At 50.5% G+C, this 20,798-nt stretch overlaps 1 protein-coding gene and 1 long non-coding RNA gene across 6 annotated transcripts in view; one reads left to right on the top strand and one right to left on the bottom strand.

The window, feature by feature from the left end:
* Syn3 (synapsin III) overlaps positions 1-20,798 on the top strand; it is a 445,154-nt gene that overhangs the window by 415,794 nt on the left and 8,562 nt on the right. Inside the window, exons 8-12 of one of the 3 annotated variants that reach the window (XM_016005489.3) lie at positions 2,885-3,027; positions 9,493-9,567; positions 13,721-13,823; positions 18,464-18,598; positions 19,298-19,385. In XM_016005489.3, the coding sequence (XP_015860975.1) occupies positions 2,885-3,027; positions 9,493-9,567; positions 13,721-13,823; positions 18,464-18,598; positions 19,298-19,385 (544 nt within the window). Of the gene's footprint in view, positions 1-2,884; positions 3,028-9,492; positions 9,568-13,720; positions 14,788-18,463; positions 18,599-19,297; positions 19,386-20,798 lie in introns of those variants that run through there. The other 2 variants (XR_013045768.1, XM_076554444.1) reach the window with 2 other exon arrangements.
* LOC143269365 (uncharacterized) lies at positions 6,263-13,774 on the bottom strand. 3 transcript variants are annotated; one of them, XR_013045770.1, is made up of 3 exons: positions 13,687-13,774; positions 11,527-12,454; positions 6,263-9,673 (listed from the first exon to the last, which is right to left on the bottom strand). It is a non-coding gene; the product is annotated as an uncharacterized LOC143269365 (long non-coding RNA). The 3 variants fall into 3 exon arrangements; XR_013045771.1 differs by having other exon boundaries at positions 12,367-13,725; XR_013045769.1 differs by having other exon boundaries at positions 11,527-13,725.

Here is a 20,798-nt window from a genome sequence, read left to right on the forward strand (position 1 = left end):
TTTCAAAAGTTTTCCAATTTCATATGTTACCCAGAGCCACAACAGGATGCAACCCAAGGAACTCTACAGGATTAGCCATTGAGGAGGGTGGGGTGGTTTATGTGGATTGTCAACTTGGCAGGATCTAGAATCACCTTGAAGATAAACCTCTGAGGATGTCTGTGAAGGATTATCTAGATTAGGTTAACTGAGGTGCAAAGACCTATCCCAACTGCCAGGCTGAATAAAAAGGAGAAACCAAGGTGAATAAGGGCATTGAGAACTCTGCTTCCTGACTGTGAACGGAATGTGATTTGGCTGCCTCCGGCTCCTGCCACAATGGCTTCCCTCCACGATGGACTCTTCCCTCAGACTATGAGTCTAAATAAAACCTCCCTTCCTTCTTCAAGTTGCTTTGTTGGGGAGCTTTGCATAGCAATGCACGAAGTAACTAATGCAGAGGCCAAGTCAACTTCGGTGTGATGGAAGAGACTGAGACCTGAAGACGGTGGCTTGAAAGAAGACCATAAAGACACAGTCAGCCAGCAGAAGCAGAGGGTGGTGCCAAATGGCAGATCCTTGCTTGACTCACCCCGTCATGATAATGTACAAAAAATGAGACTGAAACTAAATGACAAAAATATAGTTTCACTTCTTTAACAGAGACTAAAAGCAACAGCAACTTAACCAAGTTGAAGTTTATTGCTCTTTCCTGCAAGAATCTAAAGGTACAAAATACCTTTGGGGCGGGGAGGGGTGGTGTATAACACTGGCGATCCGGGTTCCCTCCATGTTACCACTCAGCCATCCTCAGTGTATGACTTCTATCACATGCCCAAGATGACTGCTGCTGCTCAAGTTACCACGTCCACATCACAGCTGTAAGAAAGAAGGAAAGGGGAAAGGAAGGTCTCTTCACCTTCAGGGACCACCAAGAGGCGACTCACACCACATCTGCTTGATTTTCATTGGCTAGAACTTAGAGTTCATCATATCCGCTTGGAAAGGACACTAGACAAAAAGCATCTGTATCTTGGAGATCGGGTGCTCAGCTTCAACTAAAGGGTCCTGTTGCTAAAAGGAGTGGGGACAGCCAGCAGTCAGAGCCTCAGGAGACCTAAGACAAAGGAACAAGACACACTTCGGCCTCTGCTACAGCTGGAGGGAGAGAGGGGTCCAGTAAGCTGGAAAATGTGTAGAACATAGGGACATCTTCCTGGTCCACCTTGTTTTCTCTGCAACATGGGCCTGAGCTTCATTACTGGGAGGTTGTGCTCTTCAAGGGTGAAGAGGAAAGAAGACTTGCCAAGGCTTGCTTACTTACAACCCTCGTGGTGAGAAGAAAGTCTGCACCCACAGAGACCTGAGCTGGATAGCAACTGAGCTGGCCTTTGGGTCAGGGCTTTAGTGTAGGCACTCTGCTCAGATGCACTAATTTCAGATAAAGACAACTCAGTTTCCACATCTGTAGAGACCATATGTGTAGCTTGGATGCCTTGTTCCTGAGGGTACATTTGATACAGGTGGTACAAATGTGAATGGCCTACACCATAGAAGAGATGGTGTTTTCAAAGCTGAGATGCAAAGGGCAAGGGACATGGGAAAGGAGATGGTACCCCTGAGGTTCAGCCCTGTTCTTGTCACGGACCCACCCAGGCTACCGATACACTCAGCACTTTTGGGGTTCTACCTGCCTCTGGTCCAGCATTAGAGTGTGCCACTGTCAACGTGAGAGAAGCAGGAGAGAGGGCCACTCTAGACAAGCAGCACCCTGTGGCCAGCTGGAAGGGGCACTCCACCCTGTTGTCCACGGACACTGAGATTCAGCTTCTGCAGTGTCTTGATGTTACTGCCACAGAGCCTTGATCTTGTACCCTGCCCTTGGTCTTGGCAGCTCTCTTGAGACTTCTTCCTTACCTCAAGACACTACCCTGTGGTCCTGGCCTCAACCTTGTAAACAGGGCAAGTTTCTCCCCCAAGCTTCTAAACTACAAAGCCAGCCTGCCGATTGCATACATACACACACTCATACACAGTACTATATGCACATCAGGTATAAACACAATATATACACAGCAAATACCAATGAATGTACAAAAACACACCATACATGTAGCATCCACTAAATACATACAAACAACATGAACATGCTCAAGCTCACGTGCGCATACACATACATACCACTTTTTTTCAAACTGGTTTCTCAGTTGCCCATCACACTCTCCCATTCAACTCCTTACATAACTGAGTGATTGTTCTGAAAACACAAATTAAAGCACTTGCTTGTTTGAATGCCAGTCTCTTCCTGTGGCTTCTGGACCTTCTGGCTGAACCCTGAGCATCTGATCAGAGCTAGCAGGACCCTTCATGGGCTGTCCCCTACAACGCCATCCAGCCATTGTCCCCACTTACCTATCCCCAGCAGCCAGGTGACCAACCAGTCTTCCAAGAGGCTCTGAGGTTCCTTTTGGCTGTTCCCAGCCCCACATCACCAGTCACACATCCAGAATGTATATTCACAGTCCAGGCATGGTGGTGCATACCTTTAACCTAGCACTCAAGAGGTCTCAGAGGCTGGAGGATCTCCAGAATTGGAGGCCAACCTGATCAATGTAGGGAGCTCTAGGACTATAAGAGAGACCCTGTCTCCAAACAAAAGTATTATCATTCTGAACCCCTTAGGAGCTCACCTGTTCTCTAAAGGGCCCCTGACTTCCCAGCTGGAACCAGTCCCTTCCTCTTCTGTTCCTTGGGAAGGTAGGTGGTAGGACTGTTCACCTCCCGCATCTGTGTCCCTGCAAGACAGGTGACCTTCTCTTTGGTGGAGTACCCCGTCCTGGTCTGGGCAGGTGTGCAGTGGAGACTGGGTGGATGGCCACACTCACATGTCCTCCTTACCCCACAGATCAAAGTAGAAAACCAGCATGACTACCAGGACATCACCAGTGTGGTGGCCATGGCCAAAACCTATGCCACCACCGAAGCCTTTATAGACTCCAAGTATGACATTAGAATCCAGAAGATTGGATCCAACTACAAGGCATACATGTGAGTCGGTGGGCAGGAGCTGGGAGGAAGGTGGGAGGCGCCTGCTTCCTTCTACCGTGATGCTTTGTTTGTCCTCACCTCTGGTTCTGTTGCAGCTTAGCCCAGGATAGACTTCTCTACAAAGGAGTGTGTGTGTGTGTGTGTGTGTGTGTGTGTGTGTGTGTGTGTCTGTGTGTGTGTCTTTGTGTGTCTATGTGTGTAGAGATTTGTGCAAATCAAGGAGTCATTTGAGTACCTTGCTGAGGGGTTGGAATTTTCTTTGGTGTGAAGGAGAAAGCTGGCCCAGTGTGTGTGGAACAGCAATCTGTTGTTCTCTGGAACCAACAAGACTCACTAAGTAGTCACATCAAATTCTCTGGTTGCAAGCAACAGAAACTACTTCTGGATATTACATGTTTTATTTTTAAGGAAATTTGTTAGAAAATCATGGGTAATCGGAAATTTTAAAAACAAACCAAAATCCCACTAAATTACTGATTTCAGAAGCAATGGGATTCAGGGCAGCCCCAGTGTAGAAGTAATATCTGACATTCGTGGTGCCAACAGGTGAAGAATCCACTGGGGTCTTGTGCAGCACTTATCTCAGAGTGTGCTCTGTCGCTAGCATTTTGGTTAGAGAGAGGCAGAAAATCACTATGGGAAGTCCAAGCAGCAGGACAGGCGATTTGAGCAAGATCATGGCCTGGCAGAAGTGGAGGTGCTGCCTCTAAAGGAAGAGCTATGAATGCCAGGTGAAAAGGGCAGTCCCCTGCCTCTGCTTCAAGGTGAGTCAGCAAAGGATGGGCTCATCTGGGACTGAGGTCATCAGTTTCAGTGGGACTTTGGAGTAGGTGGAAAGGCTCTCCCTTGAAAAGCCCTTACCTGCGTCTGGGTCTCTGTGACCCTCACTTTGGAATGTTGTTACTGGTTCCACTTCAAATGGTGAGACCCGAGAGCCAAGTGTGGCTTTCTTGTAGCATTCATGCAGCCCTGTGGGCACATGTGAAGCATGTGGCAACAGCTTCCTATCAAGAAGCTGCTGTGACTAGCCATGGACAGTTGGACAGTCTGTCTGTCCATGTGCTTCTGTGCTTCATGGTTTTTGCCTGAGAATCCTGTGGGCAAGCCAAGCTGTCACCTGCTTCTGTAAAGATGTCAAGCCAATCAAATCTGTGCCTAGTTGTGAATGCATTGTCTGCCATGACTTTTTACCACCTGGATTGCCTAGACCATAAGGAAAACACATCTTTGTGTAAAGGGCCAGGTAGAGACCAGGGAGATAGCTCAGTTGGTAAGGTGCAATCATAGGGACCTGAGTTCGATTCCCAGCATCCATGGAGAAAGATGTGATGGTGCATATTTATAATCCCAGCCCCAGGGAAAATTCCTGCAGCTCAGTGCCCAACCAGTCTAACATAATTAGCAAGCCCCAGGTCACAGTGAGAGGCCAGTGGTTCCTGATGAACAACACCCAAGATTGACCTCTGGTTTCTCACTCACTCACCTACTGTGTGTGTGTGTGTGTGTGTGTGTGTGTGTGTGTGTGTGTGTGTGTGTGTGTGTGTGTGTGTGTGTGTGATTTTAAATAGATCTAGGAGAGGTTCAATGAATAAAGCATTTGATTTGCAAGCACAAAAACCTGAGTTCCATCCCCAAATCCCACATGAAAGTACCAGGTATGAGGTTGGGCATGATGGTGAACACCATTATCTCCAGTACTTGGGAGGGAGGTGGATCTCTGTGAGTTGGAGGCCAGCCTGGTCTACATAGTGAGTTCCAAGATGTTCAGAGTTAGTGAGGCCCTGTCTCAAAAGACAAAACAAAAATAGAACTAACAGGTAGAGTCATATGCTCTTGTAATCCAAGCACTAGGTAAGCAGACAGGGGGCTCTCTGGGGCTCCCTGACAGGTCAGTCTATTCTAACTGGTGACTTCCAGGCCAATGATAGACCTTGTTGCAAAGGAGGTAGATGACATTCTGAGGATGATACCCAGCTTTTCCTCCAGCCTCAACAGGTTCACACACAACACACACACACACACACACACACACACACACACACACACACACACACAATAAAGGGTTAGGGTGGTTTTAGGCTTTGAGACCCATGCAGTTGGTTGCAACTGTACAATTGCCTGGGACACTGGAAGAGATGCAGGCAGTTGACCAATAAGGACATAGTCCCAGGAAAGAGATAAAGCCAGTTTCCAAGTCCATCCTGTCAGTCAAACACCCCCTTCTTCCCCCAGGGCAGGCCAGGGCTGTTTCTGCTTTCAGATGTCCTCTCACAGTGTCTCAGGGATCAGATCTCCCCCTCACCCCGGCACCCTGAATCATCTGGGCTCATCCCAGTGAGGTGGTCCGGTGCATTCTTGCGGCACCATGGTATCATTTCCTTCCTCCCACATTGTTAGAATTTGCATTTGACATTGGTGTCACCTTGGCCCAGTTTCTTTTCCGAGGATTACCTCATTGCTGCATTCTTCAGGCTGAGCCCTTCCGGCCTGACAGCTCCAATTTGTCAATGGTTACAGAGATTCCTGGACCCTGGGTTGGTCCACATCCAAGGGCTGGGGATCATACCACACTTGAGCTGAGAATGTCCTCTGTGCCCATAACCATCCACCCTCCTCTGGCCCACATTCCGTTCTGCACTTAGACCTTTCGCTTGCTGCCACTGAGGTATCACTGCTTTTAGATTCTCGTAACATACACAGCCAGGGCATATATGTGCATATTTGCCCACTCGTACACATGCATCCATAATGATTTCTCTGTATATCCATCTGCATGTGCATTACTCTAAATGGAGTCACACTGCTGTCTGGACTTTTGTCCAGTACCATGTGGTTCAATTTTGCCTTCCCTGACTGCTTGTCTGTACCTCCTACGCCAGTCAGGAGAAAGCTGGCTTCCACCATCCACCACTCACTGAGCTGTCACTTGACCCCCATCCGTTCAGCCTGTGCCTGACACAGTGGGAAGCAGGTCTACCAAGCACAGCACATGCTTATAGAAAGTATCGTTACATTCGGTCTTCACTCTTGTCCCAAGTTTCTCAGGCCAGAAACGTTCCCTCCACCTCCAAGGTTGTACATTTGGTCTTATATACCCCCACCCCAAATTCATATTGAAAGTCCACCACCTCTCAAGTGATAATCTTAGGAAGAGGGGAGAACCTTCCAGAAAGCAATCAGTGCTTGTTCTAGTTCCATCCTGTTACTGTGTTAAAACACTCTGAACAAAAGCAACTTAAGTGGGAAAGAATTTATTTTGACTTCCATCCCTTCACTGAGGGAAGTCAGGGCAGGAACTCAAGTAGGAATCTGAAGCAGAGACCATGGAAAAATGCTGTTTGCTGGCTGACCTATAGACCCATGCTTAGTTAGCTTTCTAATACAGCCAAGGACCACCTCTCTAGGGAATGGTGCCACCCACAGTGGGCTGGGCCCTCCTACATCAGTTCACAATAAGACAATCCCCACAGACACGCTCACAGGCCAATCTGGTTTGGTCAGTCTCTCAACTGAAATGCCTTTCTCAGATTTGATTTGATTCTAAGCTATATCAAGTTAACAGTTAAGGGAGTTAAAAAAAAAAAAAAAAAGAACTCAAAGGGATCCCTTGCTTCATCCACTGCATGAAAACACAGTAAGAAGGCATAGACTGCCGGGCGGTGGTGGCGCACGCCTTTGATCCCAGCTCTCGGGAGGCAGAGCCAGGCAGATCTCTGTGAGTTCAAGGCCAGCCTGGGCTGCCAAGTGAGTTCCAGGAAAGGTGCAAAGCTACACAGAGAAACCCTGTCTTGAAAAACCAAAAAAAAAAAAAAAAAAAGAAGAAGAAGGCACAGACTAAGAAATGGGTCCTCGCTAAACATGAATCTTTAGGCAACTTGAGCTTGGACTTCCAAGTCTCCAGAACCATCAGAATGAGTTGTTGTTTATAAATCACACCGTTAATGGTCCTCTCTTACATCAGCCCAGATAAATAAAAGTGATTATAGTATAGACAGATGCTTTGACCACAATATCCATTCCATCCTATATCCCTCTGGTAGCATCTCATTCAGGTCAACGGCACAGGCCCTTCCATACGTGTGTGATGGGCTCCATGAGCTCTGTACAGAGAGTCAAGGGTTTGTGGAGTATAGTTTGGGGGCATCTGCCATTCAGAGAGAAGGATAACACTGGTGCCATCTCCTTCAGTTCTGTGGGGCTGACACAAGCTGATGCAAGCTCTTGGACACACATTTCAGATGCCCAAAGCTGTCCTCCGGTACCAGCCCTCCCAGTATCGTCCTCTTGGAACGAGAGCAATCTGGCTTGAGTTCCTGCTGCTTCAGCCCTTGGAATGCCTTCTTATTTTTTATCTTCTCCTGCCGAAAATAACAGTGCAGCCCATTTGTGCTGAGGGGTTGATGGGAATATTTCCTCTCACTCACACAGGACCCCACTAAGGTCTACAATTATCCCCATTTTGCCAAGGAAGAAGTTAAAGACTCGGAGATGCTGCCCATGGTCTATTACTAGACAATGCTAGAACCACAGTGTCCATGAGTCCTTCTCTTCTCCCACCACCAACTCACTATGCCAAATGCTGTTCATCTGCAAGGGTGCATCTCAGTGGATACACTCTGGGGCCACATCCAGTGACCCTGGGAATCCTTTGGCTTCCCTGGAGTCCATATCCATTGCTAATTTACCATGTCAGTCTTATGGCTCAAAGGTAGTGAAGGCAGGAAGTGAACAGCCGAAGGAGGGTGCAGCTTTCCACTCTTAGACTAATCCGTAGCCAGATGTAGGCTGACCCTGCGAACATTGTTGTCATAGTTTCTGTCAACCTGACACAAACCGAGGCACAGCTGAGAAGAGGGACCCTGTGGGGGAATCGCCTCCATCAGAAGGGCCGTGTTGCTGTGTCTGTGGGGCATTTTCTTGATTACTAATTGGTGGAGGAGGACCCAACCTACTGCAGGTGGTGCCATCTCTGGGCAGATGGGCCTGGGCTGTAGAAGAAAGGTAACTGAAGAGCAGCATCCTGTGATCTCTGTCTCAGTTCCTGCTCCCAGCTTCCTGCTTAAGATCCTGCCCTGGCTTTCCTCAGAGATGGGCTGTGTCTTGGTGACTGTTTTGTTGCTGTGAAGAGACGCCATGATGAAGGCACTTACAAAATAGAGCATTTAATTGGGGGCTGGATTCCAGGGGTCCAAATGTGTCCCTGGTTCTCCCCAGCATACATCATCCCCTCACTGCGTCAGTAGCTACTGGGCACCTACTGCATGTTGAGTCCCATTGGAATTGTGTGCCCAGGGGATGGAGCGAAGCATGTTCCCTGTTTTTAGGGCTTCTCCTCCATCAGGACAGGTTAGATGAGCACTCCTGAGCACAGTGCCAAGGAGAAGGGGGAAGAGGGAAGCAGGGCAGGGCAGTCCGTGTGAGTCTAGGAAGGTGTGCTGCACCGGAGCCACATTCAAATGAAGCCTGAAAGATGAGCAAGGACCTGGGAAGGAAAGGTGGTGACATAGGCTGCCAGGGGCAAAGGGGAAAGTGAGTGTGTGGGACAGGAGCCATGCGTGGGCGAGCACCAAGAAGGGGGACAGCCGTGGCTGCAAGGCAGGCAGAGGTCACAAAGCCTTCCCAACTCTTCACCATGGGAAAGTAATCACTTCCTCCCTAAGATCATTTTTTCCTATATTTTAAAACATGTAAAAAAAATTCCAGAATCACCAAGTGGTACACTGCCCTAGTTCTCCTCAAAAAAAAAAAAAAAAAAAAAAAAAAAAAAAAAAAAAAAAAAAAAGCAAGAGGTCACGCATATGCATTTTTCCATTACTATAACAAAATACTTGAGACAATCAACTTAAAAAGAAGAAAGGTTTGTTCAGACTCACAGTTCTACAGGTTTTAGCTCATGGTTACTTGTCCCTATTGCTTTGAGCCTGTGGTAATACAGTCATGGAGGCTACTCACCTCATGGTGGCCAGGAAGCCAAGAAAGAGGCAAGAAGGACTTGGGTCCCTTCATGACCCCCAAGACCTAACTTCCTCCCCCGACCCCATCACTAGCTAAAGGTCCCCACACCTCCCAATAGCACCATCAGATGCTAAGGTCAAGCCTTAGCATGTGGGATCTGGAGTGGGGACACTGTAGGACCAAAGCTTGTGCCATTTTATCTGAGGTGACAGTCTTTTAAATTTTTTATTTTAATCTGGGGGCTGGAAACATGGCTCAGCAGTAAGAGCATTTTATTGCTCTTGCTGAGGACCAGGGTTTGGTTCCCAGCATCCAGATGGCAGTTAATGGGCTTCTGTCACTCCAGTTTCTGTGCATCTGATGCCCTCTTCTGGACTCTGTGGGCATCACACTCACATGTGTATATGGGCCAGATGTTTGAAACATCTCCTAACCACCAAAGTGAAGAAGGACAGCAGATGAGTGACAGACATCCCCAGTGACCTCAGTGTACGGTTTGTTCTAACCCAGGAGAACCTCCATCTCTGGAAACTGGAAGGCCAACACGGGCTCTGCCATGCTGGAGCAGGTGGCCATGACAGAGAGGTAAGAGACAAAGGGCGTGTGGCGAGAGGCACCAGCATCCACGAGAAAGGCACTCCAGCCACTTCCCTTTTGCTCTTCTCGATGGTCAGCAGCAACAGCAGGGCACCTGTCAAAATAACATTTGCAGATGGTACGAGTTCCGAGGAGGGAAGTGGTTTGCCCCGCGCTCTGGAGGTAACAGTGGAACACTGAGGCATTGGCTTCAAGTCCAGGGATCTTCTGGGTTCTGCCCTGCAGCCTCAGTAAGAGAGATTGAAGCCTTCACCAGTCCCCAGTCATTTGCAGATAACTGGGAGAAAGCATGTTTATTACAACATCATAAAAATGGAGATGGGCCTTCCTCAGACCATATGAAGAGAGAAAAGCCACTTAAATTGTGAGTGCTTTGGGGTGCACTGTGGCTGAGGGACCTACAGGTCTCTGTCCTCTTAAGCACTGCTGTGTGGCCTCCTCAGCTGAGGGAGGGCTGAGCACCTGCTCTCCATACAAGTCACACACACACCTTCCCTGGGAAACACTAGAGCCTGCTGCATGCCACAGTGTGCTGAGCAGTAAAGAGGCCAAGGCAAAGGGCACTGATTCTCTCCTCTAAGAACTGCGGGTCAGCAGCAAGCACCAGAACAGAGCGTATTAGTCTGCGCTTTGGGAATTAGCCTTTGTTGATGAAAACTTGAGAGGCATGCTTTCAGGAGAGGCCTAAGACCCCACCTCTACCCGCTCCATTGAAATCATTTCTTTCATGGCTGTGTTGGATCACACTTTCTCCAACAACGGTTCACAGCATCACCGGGCTTAAAGCCTCAGTGTCAAGTCTGACAGAAAGAAAGCATCTTTCCCCTTCATTTATCCAAAAGCCTGGAATAGAACCTTATTGGCTGCTTAGCCGGGATTTGGGTCATATGATCGCCCCTAAGCCAATCATTGGCTGAGAAGGCTGCAGGTCCGTATTTGACAAAACCTATGGCCAGTTTCTACTCTAAAGGTTGGAGTGGGGCCAACCTCTGCAGCAACCGTGGCTGAGACCCGGGAAGGGAGGTAACACTGCATACTGAGCAGTCTTCAGTAGGAGGGAAAGTGACGGCCCCACTGCGCTAACGACAGCCATCTTTCCCCACTTGTCTGAGGGATGGCACAGTTGTAGCTGAATGCAGTAAAGCTAGGACAGCGTGCCCTCAACCCTTGAGGCAGGAAGGAGAAGGGGCACCCAGTGAAATTTAGGGAAGGAGAGGCTGGGAGTGGTTCCTGAGGGAATGGGTGTCAGCATTTCATCCTAAAGAATGGGCGAGAACCTGAAGGAGCCAGCTCTCCTTTGGTCTCTACAACTATGCCACAGGCACTCACTGCAGGCTGGTCTTAGAGCTGCGCCTTGGAGAAAGTGGTGGGGAAGAGAGACATCAGCCCTGGCCCTGTGAACTCCCAGCTCAGGGTCCATAAGCTCAGAAAGCCAGACGAGCCGAGGTGAATGCCCCCGCCCCTTCTAGATAAGCTAAGAGACAGTTCTGAACTTCTTCAACTAGAAGATGAAAGCAAGTTTGCATGCCATAAGAAAGGCTAGCCACAGCACAGGCCCTGCCAGGGTGGAAGGCTAACCCCAGCACAGATCCCTGCCAGGGTGGAAGGCTAACCCCAGCACAGGCCCTGCCAGGGTGGAAGGCTAACCCCAGCACAGGCCCTGCCAGGGTGGAAGGCTAACCCCAGCACAGGCCCCTGCCAGGGTGGAAGGCTAACCCCAGCACAGGCCCTGCCAAGGTGGAAGGCTAACCCCAGCACAGGTCCCTGCCAAGGTGGGTACCTGCCCTTCTCAGTCCTAGCCCAGCTGCTCCTGCAGCTTCCATCTGGGAACTCCCTTGTACTGGCTGGTCTTGTGGGGTGTACCAAGTACCAGGAACACCCCTCCCACGGGGCGTACTCATGGACAGCCGGTGCCTTCTTCTTCATGTCTTTCCCAGGAAGTCTTACCTCTCCTCAGAAGTTTATGGTGGAGATCTACAGCACACCACCATCCACAGGGGTGACTCCACAGGAACATTCACAGGACAGGGTGTGCTCAACCTAGCATGTACTGTCCCTCAGACAGTCGTGAGCTGTGCTCATGGCCTGGACAGAACCCCCGGTTCCATTCCTATAGTCCCAAAGCCCCTGGAGTCCCTTAAGCAGGCCAAGGCCCTGTGTGGTTCACCTCTTGTGGGGTAGCTTGACTCCTGAGCGATTTTCATTCAGTTTGCTTAGTGCTAGTCTACCTGGTTGAAGGGGGACCTTTCCCATATTTCCTGGCCCCTGGGGCCCCTGCACCTGGGATAATGCACACACATGACCTAGATGTTCATCATTTGAAAACAGTCCCTGGAAACCAGTTGCCTCCAGTCCTAAGTCTAGACTTCTATCTCTCAATGGAAGAGCCTGACTCATGAGTGTGTCTCAGGCATCGTGTTCCTTGAGCACGTTGTGTCCCATGAGTCAGCCACCAGCGTCAAATACAGTAGCTCTAACACCTGGCCCCCAGAAGCCTCTCAAAGCCCCAAGGATCAACATTGTCACCAAATGTGGCTGCACATGGGTCAGAGCATTGTATGAAGCATTGAAAATAGGCAGAGGCTTCCCAATGACACCGGGTAGAGCCCAGAAGCTGGCCGTTTGTAGGTACATGGCCTCTGCTATCCTTGTGAGTCCCAAGAACAAGAAGCATCAAATAAAGGAAACTGAGGCACCAGGAAGGAGAGGCTCATCCAAAATCACTAAGGAAATAGCAAACATCCAGATCACAGGCCAGGGAGACAGATCGGTTCATAAAGCACTTACCACACAAGCATGAGGGCGTAGGTTCGATCCCCAGATCACACATGAAAAAGCCAGGCAGGTATGGAAGCATGCAGCTGTGATCCCAGCCCTGGGGAGAAAGAGACAGGAGGATCCTAGGGCTCGCTCGCCCGCACATTCCACATTCAGTGGAAACCTTGTCTCAAAAATCAAGGTAGAAGGCTCCTGAGAAACAGCACCCAAGGTCCACTCTGGACCTGCCACTCACGAGGGTATACATGTGCTCCTACCCAACATGTTTGCTTAAACCTGGACACAGATTGGAAGCCAGCCTGTTAGTTATTACTCTCTCAGCCTCGGCTTCTTCATCTGAAAAACTAAACTCAACCCTCCCTCCTTGATCAGTGGTGCTGGGATGAGAAGGAATGAGGAGCTAGCCTGCCGGGCACAGAATGGGTCTTCGTCCTGCCTTCTACTCCCAGCATGCTCCTGGCTGCAGCGGGATGAGAGACGGAGGTTGGACTCCAGTTGGAGATCTAGAGGAGCATGACCGTGTTACTGCACTGCTGCGTAACCTCGGAGAGAGCCCTTCTCTTGGGCCTCAGTGGGCCGGGGTTGATAGGATCAGTGAGTGAGTTCTTAGAAATTGCCAGCCATGCTCGCTGCTCCCCATTCCAGGTCACATGGCTCAAACACACAAATAGATCTGAGAGCTGGAGTGTCCCGTGTGACCCTAGAGAGTGGGGAGAGAAGCAGGAACGTTGACACAAAGTCCCCTGTGACTCCCAAATCCAGTCCACAAGGAAAGCCAAGTGCATGCCCAGAAGATCTCCCCAGATACAACCAACCCCTTGTCGTAGGGTCAAAGTTCACAGCCCAGATCTGTCCCCAGCAAAGCAAACTGGCCCTGCAGCTGTCAGTCACTGGAATAGGAACAAAAGCAATTGGTCCCGAGGGCCAGGCCCCCAGGCAAGTCAGGAGCTGTCTGAAGGAGCTCCCCTGCCCCCCACTCCCCTGCTCTGGGGAGAATAAGGCCCTTTGTCCCCTACAGGCTCTTGTCTGGCTGGGGCTCTGAGCAGAGAGGGCAGCCTGGAGGGATTTTTAGAGCCCTTCAAATAGCTTTCCCAAGGGAAAAGGGCTGCAGGGGTGGCTGGGTGTCCGGATGGCTCTGGATTGGGGCAAGGCAAGCCTCATACTGCTGCAGAGCCAAGGTCCTGGGGCAGCAAAAGGATGGCCGTGGGTCTCTGAGACCTCTTGGTTCTTACCCCTTCCCTCCCCATCCTCTCTCCCTGCTTCCTGCGTGTCCCATCCTTGGTCTTCCTTCACTCCTGTCTCCTTCTGACCTCTTGCCTTGCTTCTTACCCCATGCTCACTGTCAGTCTGTCTGTCTTTGCAGGTACAGGCTATGGGTGGACAGCTGCTCCGAAATGTTCGGTGGCCTAGACATATGTGCTGTCAAGGCTGTCCACAGCAAGGATGGCAGAGATTATATCATCGAGGTGAGGAATGGAGCAGGGGGGTCCAGCCTGGACCATCCCAGCAGGAAAAACTCCAAGATGACCCCCAGCACGGCAGCCATGTCCTGGCTCCTGGCCTGCCACATGTAGCTCAGGGCACAGGGAGCCCCTCCCAGAGTGCTTCACACACCCACCTCAGCTGCAGCAACAGAGGGAGCCTTCCTGCTCAGCACTCTGACCTCAGAGTTCAGAACTCAGGGCACCATTTTTCCTAACATGTCAAGCTAAGCGTCCACAAGATTCTGTGCCCGTGTCCAGTGTCCTCGGTGTTGAAGGATATGACATGAATGCACTTCCTTTCCCACCATGCAAGGGTTCCATTCTTAAGTTCTTTCAACAAATGAAATTCTGAGGCAGCCTTGAACACAGCAGATACAGAATTTGCAAGAGAAGATAACAGAGAAGCAAAGGGACACCGTTGTACAGGGTGTGGCTGGAGGGACAGATGAATTCCAGAAATAGAGTTGTAAGAAATGTTCGCAGATGGGCACTGGGACCCAGAACCACTCGCTCCAAAGACTCTTCTGCAGCCATGCATCTCTCCATCCCGCAGTATCCTCTTCCCTCTACAACCCCTTCCTATCCTCCTCAGGGGCTCCCTCTCCTCTCCCCTCCCAGCCTCCAACAGTTCTGCAGCTTTAACCTAAAACATCCCTGCGGCCTCAGGGCTCCCCTCCACTCCCAGCTCCCAGCTCCATGGCCATGCATGGTCCTTTCAGCTCACTCCTTCTATGGGCCTCACTTCCCAACCTATCAGGGAGGAATGGGCTGACAACAGGCCCAGACACGTGAAGGGAGCCCTGCGGCCGCCCTCCCCTGCAGCTGCCTCTCCACGGGTGTGGGCTGCTACAGAGGCACGTGGCTGGGATGACCTCAGTAGCCAGCCAGTCCTCCAGCCCCGCATGTCTGCCCCACTGCCCGAGGACCAACAAGCAAACAGCACCAGGTAACTGAATGGGCAGAAGTGTGGAATGCAGGAAGGTGTACCACCAGGTCAGGAAAAGGCTGTCTTGGCAGTGGGAGCCCAGGACCAGAGACAGTCTCACTAGCTGGCCCCCCAGAAAGGTTGGATGCTACCGCCAGGTAAATGGGCATCTCTGTGCAGGCCTGCGTCCTCACCTCGAGTCAGAGGCCGCTTTTCCTCTGACCATTCCCAGAACAGATGTGAGTCAAGGGCCTCTTCACCTGGGACATCAACAGCTCCTGGCAAACCACCCAACACTGCCTTTCCTCGCTAGGACACTAGATATGACTGGTTGGGACTCACGCACACTCATTTCTTCACTCTGGGCACCAGGCTCTAAGCCAGATGAATGGGGCTCAGATGCATCAGCAGAGTAGGAGAGGGCTGCTATCCCATTAGGAGTGAGGCCCAGGGGTCAGGAGAGATGGCTTGTAGTCAAGAGCTCTCATTGCTCTCGCAGAGGACCTAGGTTTGATTCTCAGCATCCACATGGTGGCTCACAGCCATCCGGAATATGCACACACATACATACATGCAAGCAAAACACTCATACAAACCAAATAAATAAATCTTTAAAATGTGAAAAGAAGAACATGAAATGCTTCCCTCCTCTTTTGGTTCAGCACCACACACACACATACACACATACATACACACACATACACACACATACACACACATACAAACACATCATACACACACACATACACACATACATACACACACAGACACACACACATACACATACACACACACACATACACACACATACACACACACATACACACACATACACACACATACACATACACACACATACACACACATACACACACACATACACACACATACACACACACATATACACATACATACACACACATCACACACATGCATACATACACACACATACACACATACATGCATACATACACACACATACACATACACCACACACACACACATACACACACATACACACATACACACACATCACACATACACATACACAGACACACACATCACACACACACATCCATACACACATCACACACACACATACACACATACATGCATACATACACATACACACCACACACACATACACACACACATACACATACACACACACACACACACACACACACACACACACACACACACACACGCAAGCGAGCTCGGCTCTGAAATCCCTCCACTTCACAAAAAGCTGTCTATACCCAGAGGCTCCAGTTCCAGACACTTAGGGGCTGGGAGGAGGTCAGGAATAAAAGACACTTCACATTTAAAAACAAACAAACAAAAAAGCCACTTTGGGTCTTCTAAACACAAGAAAACAACTTTTCAAAAATGTTCCAGAAAAATCTCAAACAAATAAAAAAGATGGCTTTCAGATTTGGGGTTTTTTTCCTCAGAAACATTAGGGAATTGTTTTCCTTCGGGGTTTGGGATGGGATCAGGAAGAGAGGGAGCCTGTTCCTAGGAATAAAAAAAAAAAATGTATTTTTCCCAGTAAGGGGAGAGAGGCAGCAGAGATCCAAAAACACTGTCTCTCAGCCACCTCTGTGTGCGGGCACAGCGCTTGTGGGGCACATTCAGTGAGGGTGCTCAGGGGAAACACGCTGAACCTTGTCCTCTCTGACCTGGCCCAGGGGATGACCTTGCTCTCTGGGAAAAAATGTTTCCCTGGGGGGAGTGACCGTCCACTTCCTTTGGCTGTGTCCACTATGGGGACTCCAGGTCCTGACCTCAGGCTCTGTGTCGTGTCTGTTTTCCACTGCAGAGAATGTGGGGAACCGTCCAGGGCAAAGCAGCAGACAGGGCGGGAGGCAGAACCACAGGCCGGGTGCTGGGAGCCCAGGACCCTTGGGGACAGGCCTCAGGACAGTTGTAACTGCTGATGGAGACTGCCTGTGACCCAGGCAGGAGTTCCATTTAGGGACAGTTTACAGGACCTTCTGGGATCCATACCCATGCCCTGGTTTGTGTTTCAGTCCCCGAGACACACTGGGTGCTTGTACCCACAATTCCCTGAAAATTACAGCCAGGAGGGTCTTAGCAGCTGTCTGAACCCTTAGTTGATGAAAAGTATACCCAGAGAAGACAAGAGACTTCCCCCAGTACATCCATAGCAGAACACAGGCTTGGAACCAGGCTGCCTCATCCAAAGCCTTACCACAGAGCCACCCAGTGCTTGGTGAGAAGATCTCTGCTGCCCTAGAACTTCCCAGTCTGACCCTCGGTTTCATCACTCTGGTGAGGATAATCAGAATAACCATAAGCCTCAAAGATTGTTGTTGTTGTGAGATAGGGTCCCATGTAGCCCAGGCTGCCCTCAGATTCGATATGTAGGAAGACCTTGAACATCTCCTGCCCCTGCCTCCATCTCCGGAATGCTGGGGTTATAGTGCTGGGGATGAAAGTGAAGGCCCCAAACATGCTAAGAGAGCGCTCTACCAAAGAGCCACATCCCCGGCCAGCAAAGTGCTGCTCTAAGATGAGCTGACGTCATCTATACCTGGCTCTTAGAATACTGCCCCATATCTTACCAGTGCCCAGTGAAGCTGTACTGTCAGCGCCTTCCCAGGGTGAGCACAGGACACCCCTGACTCCCTGGGCTTCCAGATGGCAAACGATAATTCTGGGACTAAGCTCTCCAAAGGGACAGTCATGTGAGCTCCGCAAAGACACAGATACAGAGGGGCTCCTAGGAACTTGTGGGGTCCTGAAGGGGCTTCTGGAAGGGAGGGCTGACTAGGTATTTCATGATGGATAAGGAGTTGGCTAGGTGAGGGGTGGGTACAGAGAGTTGGGTACAGGATCTGGAAATGAGACTGTCTGATTACCCCAGAGCTGGGCACAGGGCAAAGACGGTTTGACGGGGTGAGGCAGGTGACAGACGAAGACTGGATTCCTGCAGGAGAGGAGAGAGGTAGCCAGCGCAGCTCTGTCACAGGTCTACCAAGACTGTCAGCTGACTGTGCCTAGTGATCACCTGGCCCACTGGCTCTCGTCTCTGAGCCTCAGTTTCCCCATCTATTATAAAAGTAGACTAAACCAACATGACCCCCCAGGACTGTCACCCCTCTTCCTTAAGAATAGCCTGGTTCTCAGGGAACGAGATTCATGTCGGGACTGCATCCTGCCGGGGCCCCAGAACAACTGTCTGTCCTCTTCTGTCTTCTCCATAAACCCTGGGTCACTTCCAGCCTGCGTCCAATTTTTGGTTGTTGTTGTTGTGATTGAGCCCCATTACTGTTCCCAGCTCTGAGGACATCGTCAACCTTAGGCCAGAAGACAGGGGGCCAGTCCCAACCCCAGGAGGAAGCTGGGGTGGGAAATGAGGGGGCGGAGACCGACGCCCCAAAGAAAAGTACAGAAAAGGTCAGCACGTGCTCCCCCGGCCCTGGTCACGTTGCTGGACTCCAGCATGTGGAGGCTGAGTTGAACTGAATCCAGAAGTCTGTTGGGAAGGAAACAGAACGGATGTCTACTGGGGACCCAGGCAGCAGGAAGAGCACAGCCGAGCTGTTTGCATGGAGGACAGTGCCATCTAGTGGTCATTCTGTTCTGAGCGCAGAGTCAACACTCCCAGAACAGGAAGCCCGAGGCCAAGCTGTCTTAATTCAGGTCCTTCAGCCTCCCTTTCCTCCCCCAGGTCATGGATAGTTCAATGCCCCTGATCGGAGAGCACGTAGAAGAGGACAAGCAGTTAATGGCCGACCTTGTTGTCTCCAAGATGAGCCAACTCCTGGTGCCAGGCAGCATGGTGCCCTCACCCCTGAGACCTTGGGTAAGGCTCCCTTGAGAACAAAGGAGATTAGTGGCTCCGGAATGAAAACCCCCAGGACCCAATGGAGATAACCCCAGGCAGAATGGGGTGGGGACAGGGGAGAGCCGGAGCCCTGCCCCCTTTCCCTATCCCCCAGGAAGAAAACTCCTGTCCCATCAGCCTTTGCACAGATTGTTGACAGTGTTGATTTCTGTGTCCCCGTCTTGGGCCTGAGCTTGGGTGTGTGCGCCTGTGTGTGCATGAATACATGTACACATGTGTCCTATGTCCCCGAGCACAGGTCAATAGAGACTATTGTGTCTCCTGCTTCCCCGCTCCCCAGCCCGACAAGCTCCCGCCCCTCCTCAGCAGAGGCCCCACCAGGGACTACCAGACCCTCTCCAAAGAATGTACCAGCTGGCCGGCCTTCTGGAAAAGCGAGTTGCAAATCCTCCTCCAACCCCAGTCCCGGCTTTTCCCACAGAGACTCTTCATCCCTTCATAGCCACGGAGATAGGAGTTAAACTCTAGGAGCTAGCAGGAGGGAGGGGCTTATGCAGCATCCTTCACGGCTGAAATCCATCATGAGGTCCACTGAAGAGTCATGCATCGGGGGTCTTACATCAGGGATATTTAAAAAACAAAAACGAAACTGTGTAAGGCCTTGACTTCCACCTGGAAACTGTCGCCACAGGCTTCCTTTCTCTTCTCTTGCTCTAGGGTCCACAAACTAAACTTGCAAAATCTCCTGGGCAAGGCCAGCTGGGTCCTCAGCTAGGACAGCCGCAGCCAAGGCCACCCCCCCAAGGTAAGACTCAGGACAGCTGCTGAGAAACACTGCATCAATGGGGACGTTGAAACGCTGTGCAGAGGGCTGGGGAGGTGGCTCAGCAGGTAAGAGCGCTTGCGGTACAAACCTGAGTTCAAATCCCCAGCACTCACGTAAATAAGCTGGCCACAGCCAAGCATGCCTGTAGCTCCAACCCTGGAGGAAGGGAGGAACAGGCAGCTCTTGGGAACCTGTTGACCAGCTAGTCTAGCGGGAATGGCAGGGTTTGGGTTCTCAACCTGTGGGTCATGGCCCCCCCTGGGGGTCACATATTGGATAACCTGCATATCAGCCATTTACATTACAGTTCATCACAGTAGCAAATTACAGTTATGAAGTAGCAATGGAATAATTTTATGCTTGAGAGTCACCACAACATGAAGAACTGTATTAAAGGGCCACAGCATAAGGAAGGCTGAGAACCACTGGTCTACAGGGAGTAAGGTAGGACCCAAGGGTGTGTGCATAGACACAGAGCGATTAAATAATAACTAAGTCAATAAAATGTGTTGCTGAAGACAGCCTAGAGCAGTGATTCTCAACCTTCCTAATGCTGTAGCCCTTTAATACACTTCCTCATGTTGTGGCGGCCCCCAACCATAAAATTACTTTCATTACTACTTCATAATTGTAATTTTGCTCCTGTTATGAATCATAATGTAAATATCTGTGTTTTCTGATGGTCTTAGGCAAACTTGGTGAAAGGGTCACTTGACAACCTCCAAGGCGTTGTGGTCTAGACATTCCATCCTGATACTTTCTCTTTGGGCTGTGCACACTCCTCCATCTGCAGGATGAGGAAGTTGGGAGGGCTGCTGTCCCCTTAAGGGCAGGGAAGGCCCTGTGCTGGGGCCATTCTCTTCTGTCCCCATTTCCATCCTCACATCCACTTTGCAGAGGAACCATCAGTGTATCCCTTTCCCCAAGTAGGAAACTGAAGCTTTGCCCAGAAGGCACAATGAACGATGGCAGGTTGTCAAGCCTGGACGCTCAAACCTTCTGGGAAATGTTATTTCCAGCCACTAGTGGTGCCTGAGTATACGTTTGTGAGCCAACCAGCCAGAGTGAGAAAGAGAAGAAGAAGAAGTCAGGACATTATACCCGCAACTGCTGCCATTCCTTCAGAGAATCATCCTGATCTACTCCAGAAGAGCCACGGCTTGTTAGAGGGTGGATTCGGGGTGGACGACAAGAGAGGGGAGAATCATGAGAATAGCTAAAGACTTGCTGGAGGAAGGTCACGTGTGGAGGGTTTCCCACGCACGGGCTCCAGGGGAACACCTGCCAAGCGAGTCCCTTGTAGCAGATCTGTGCTCAGCCTGGCTGCTCTGGGCCAGATCGGGCTTCAGAGCAGCTTGGCATGGAGATGCCCTCCTTACAATCTCGACAGAA

Source organism: Peromyscus maniculatus, chromosome 18 (assembly GCF_049852395.1).
Source record: "Peromyscus maniculatus bairdii isolate BWxNUB_F1_BW_parent chromosome 18, HU_Pman_BW_mat_3.1, whole genome shotgun sequence".
NCBI lineage: Eukaryota > Metazoa > Chordata > Mammalia > Rodentia > Cricetidae > Peromyscus > Peromyscus maniculatus.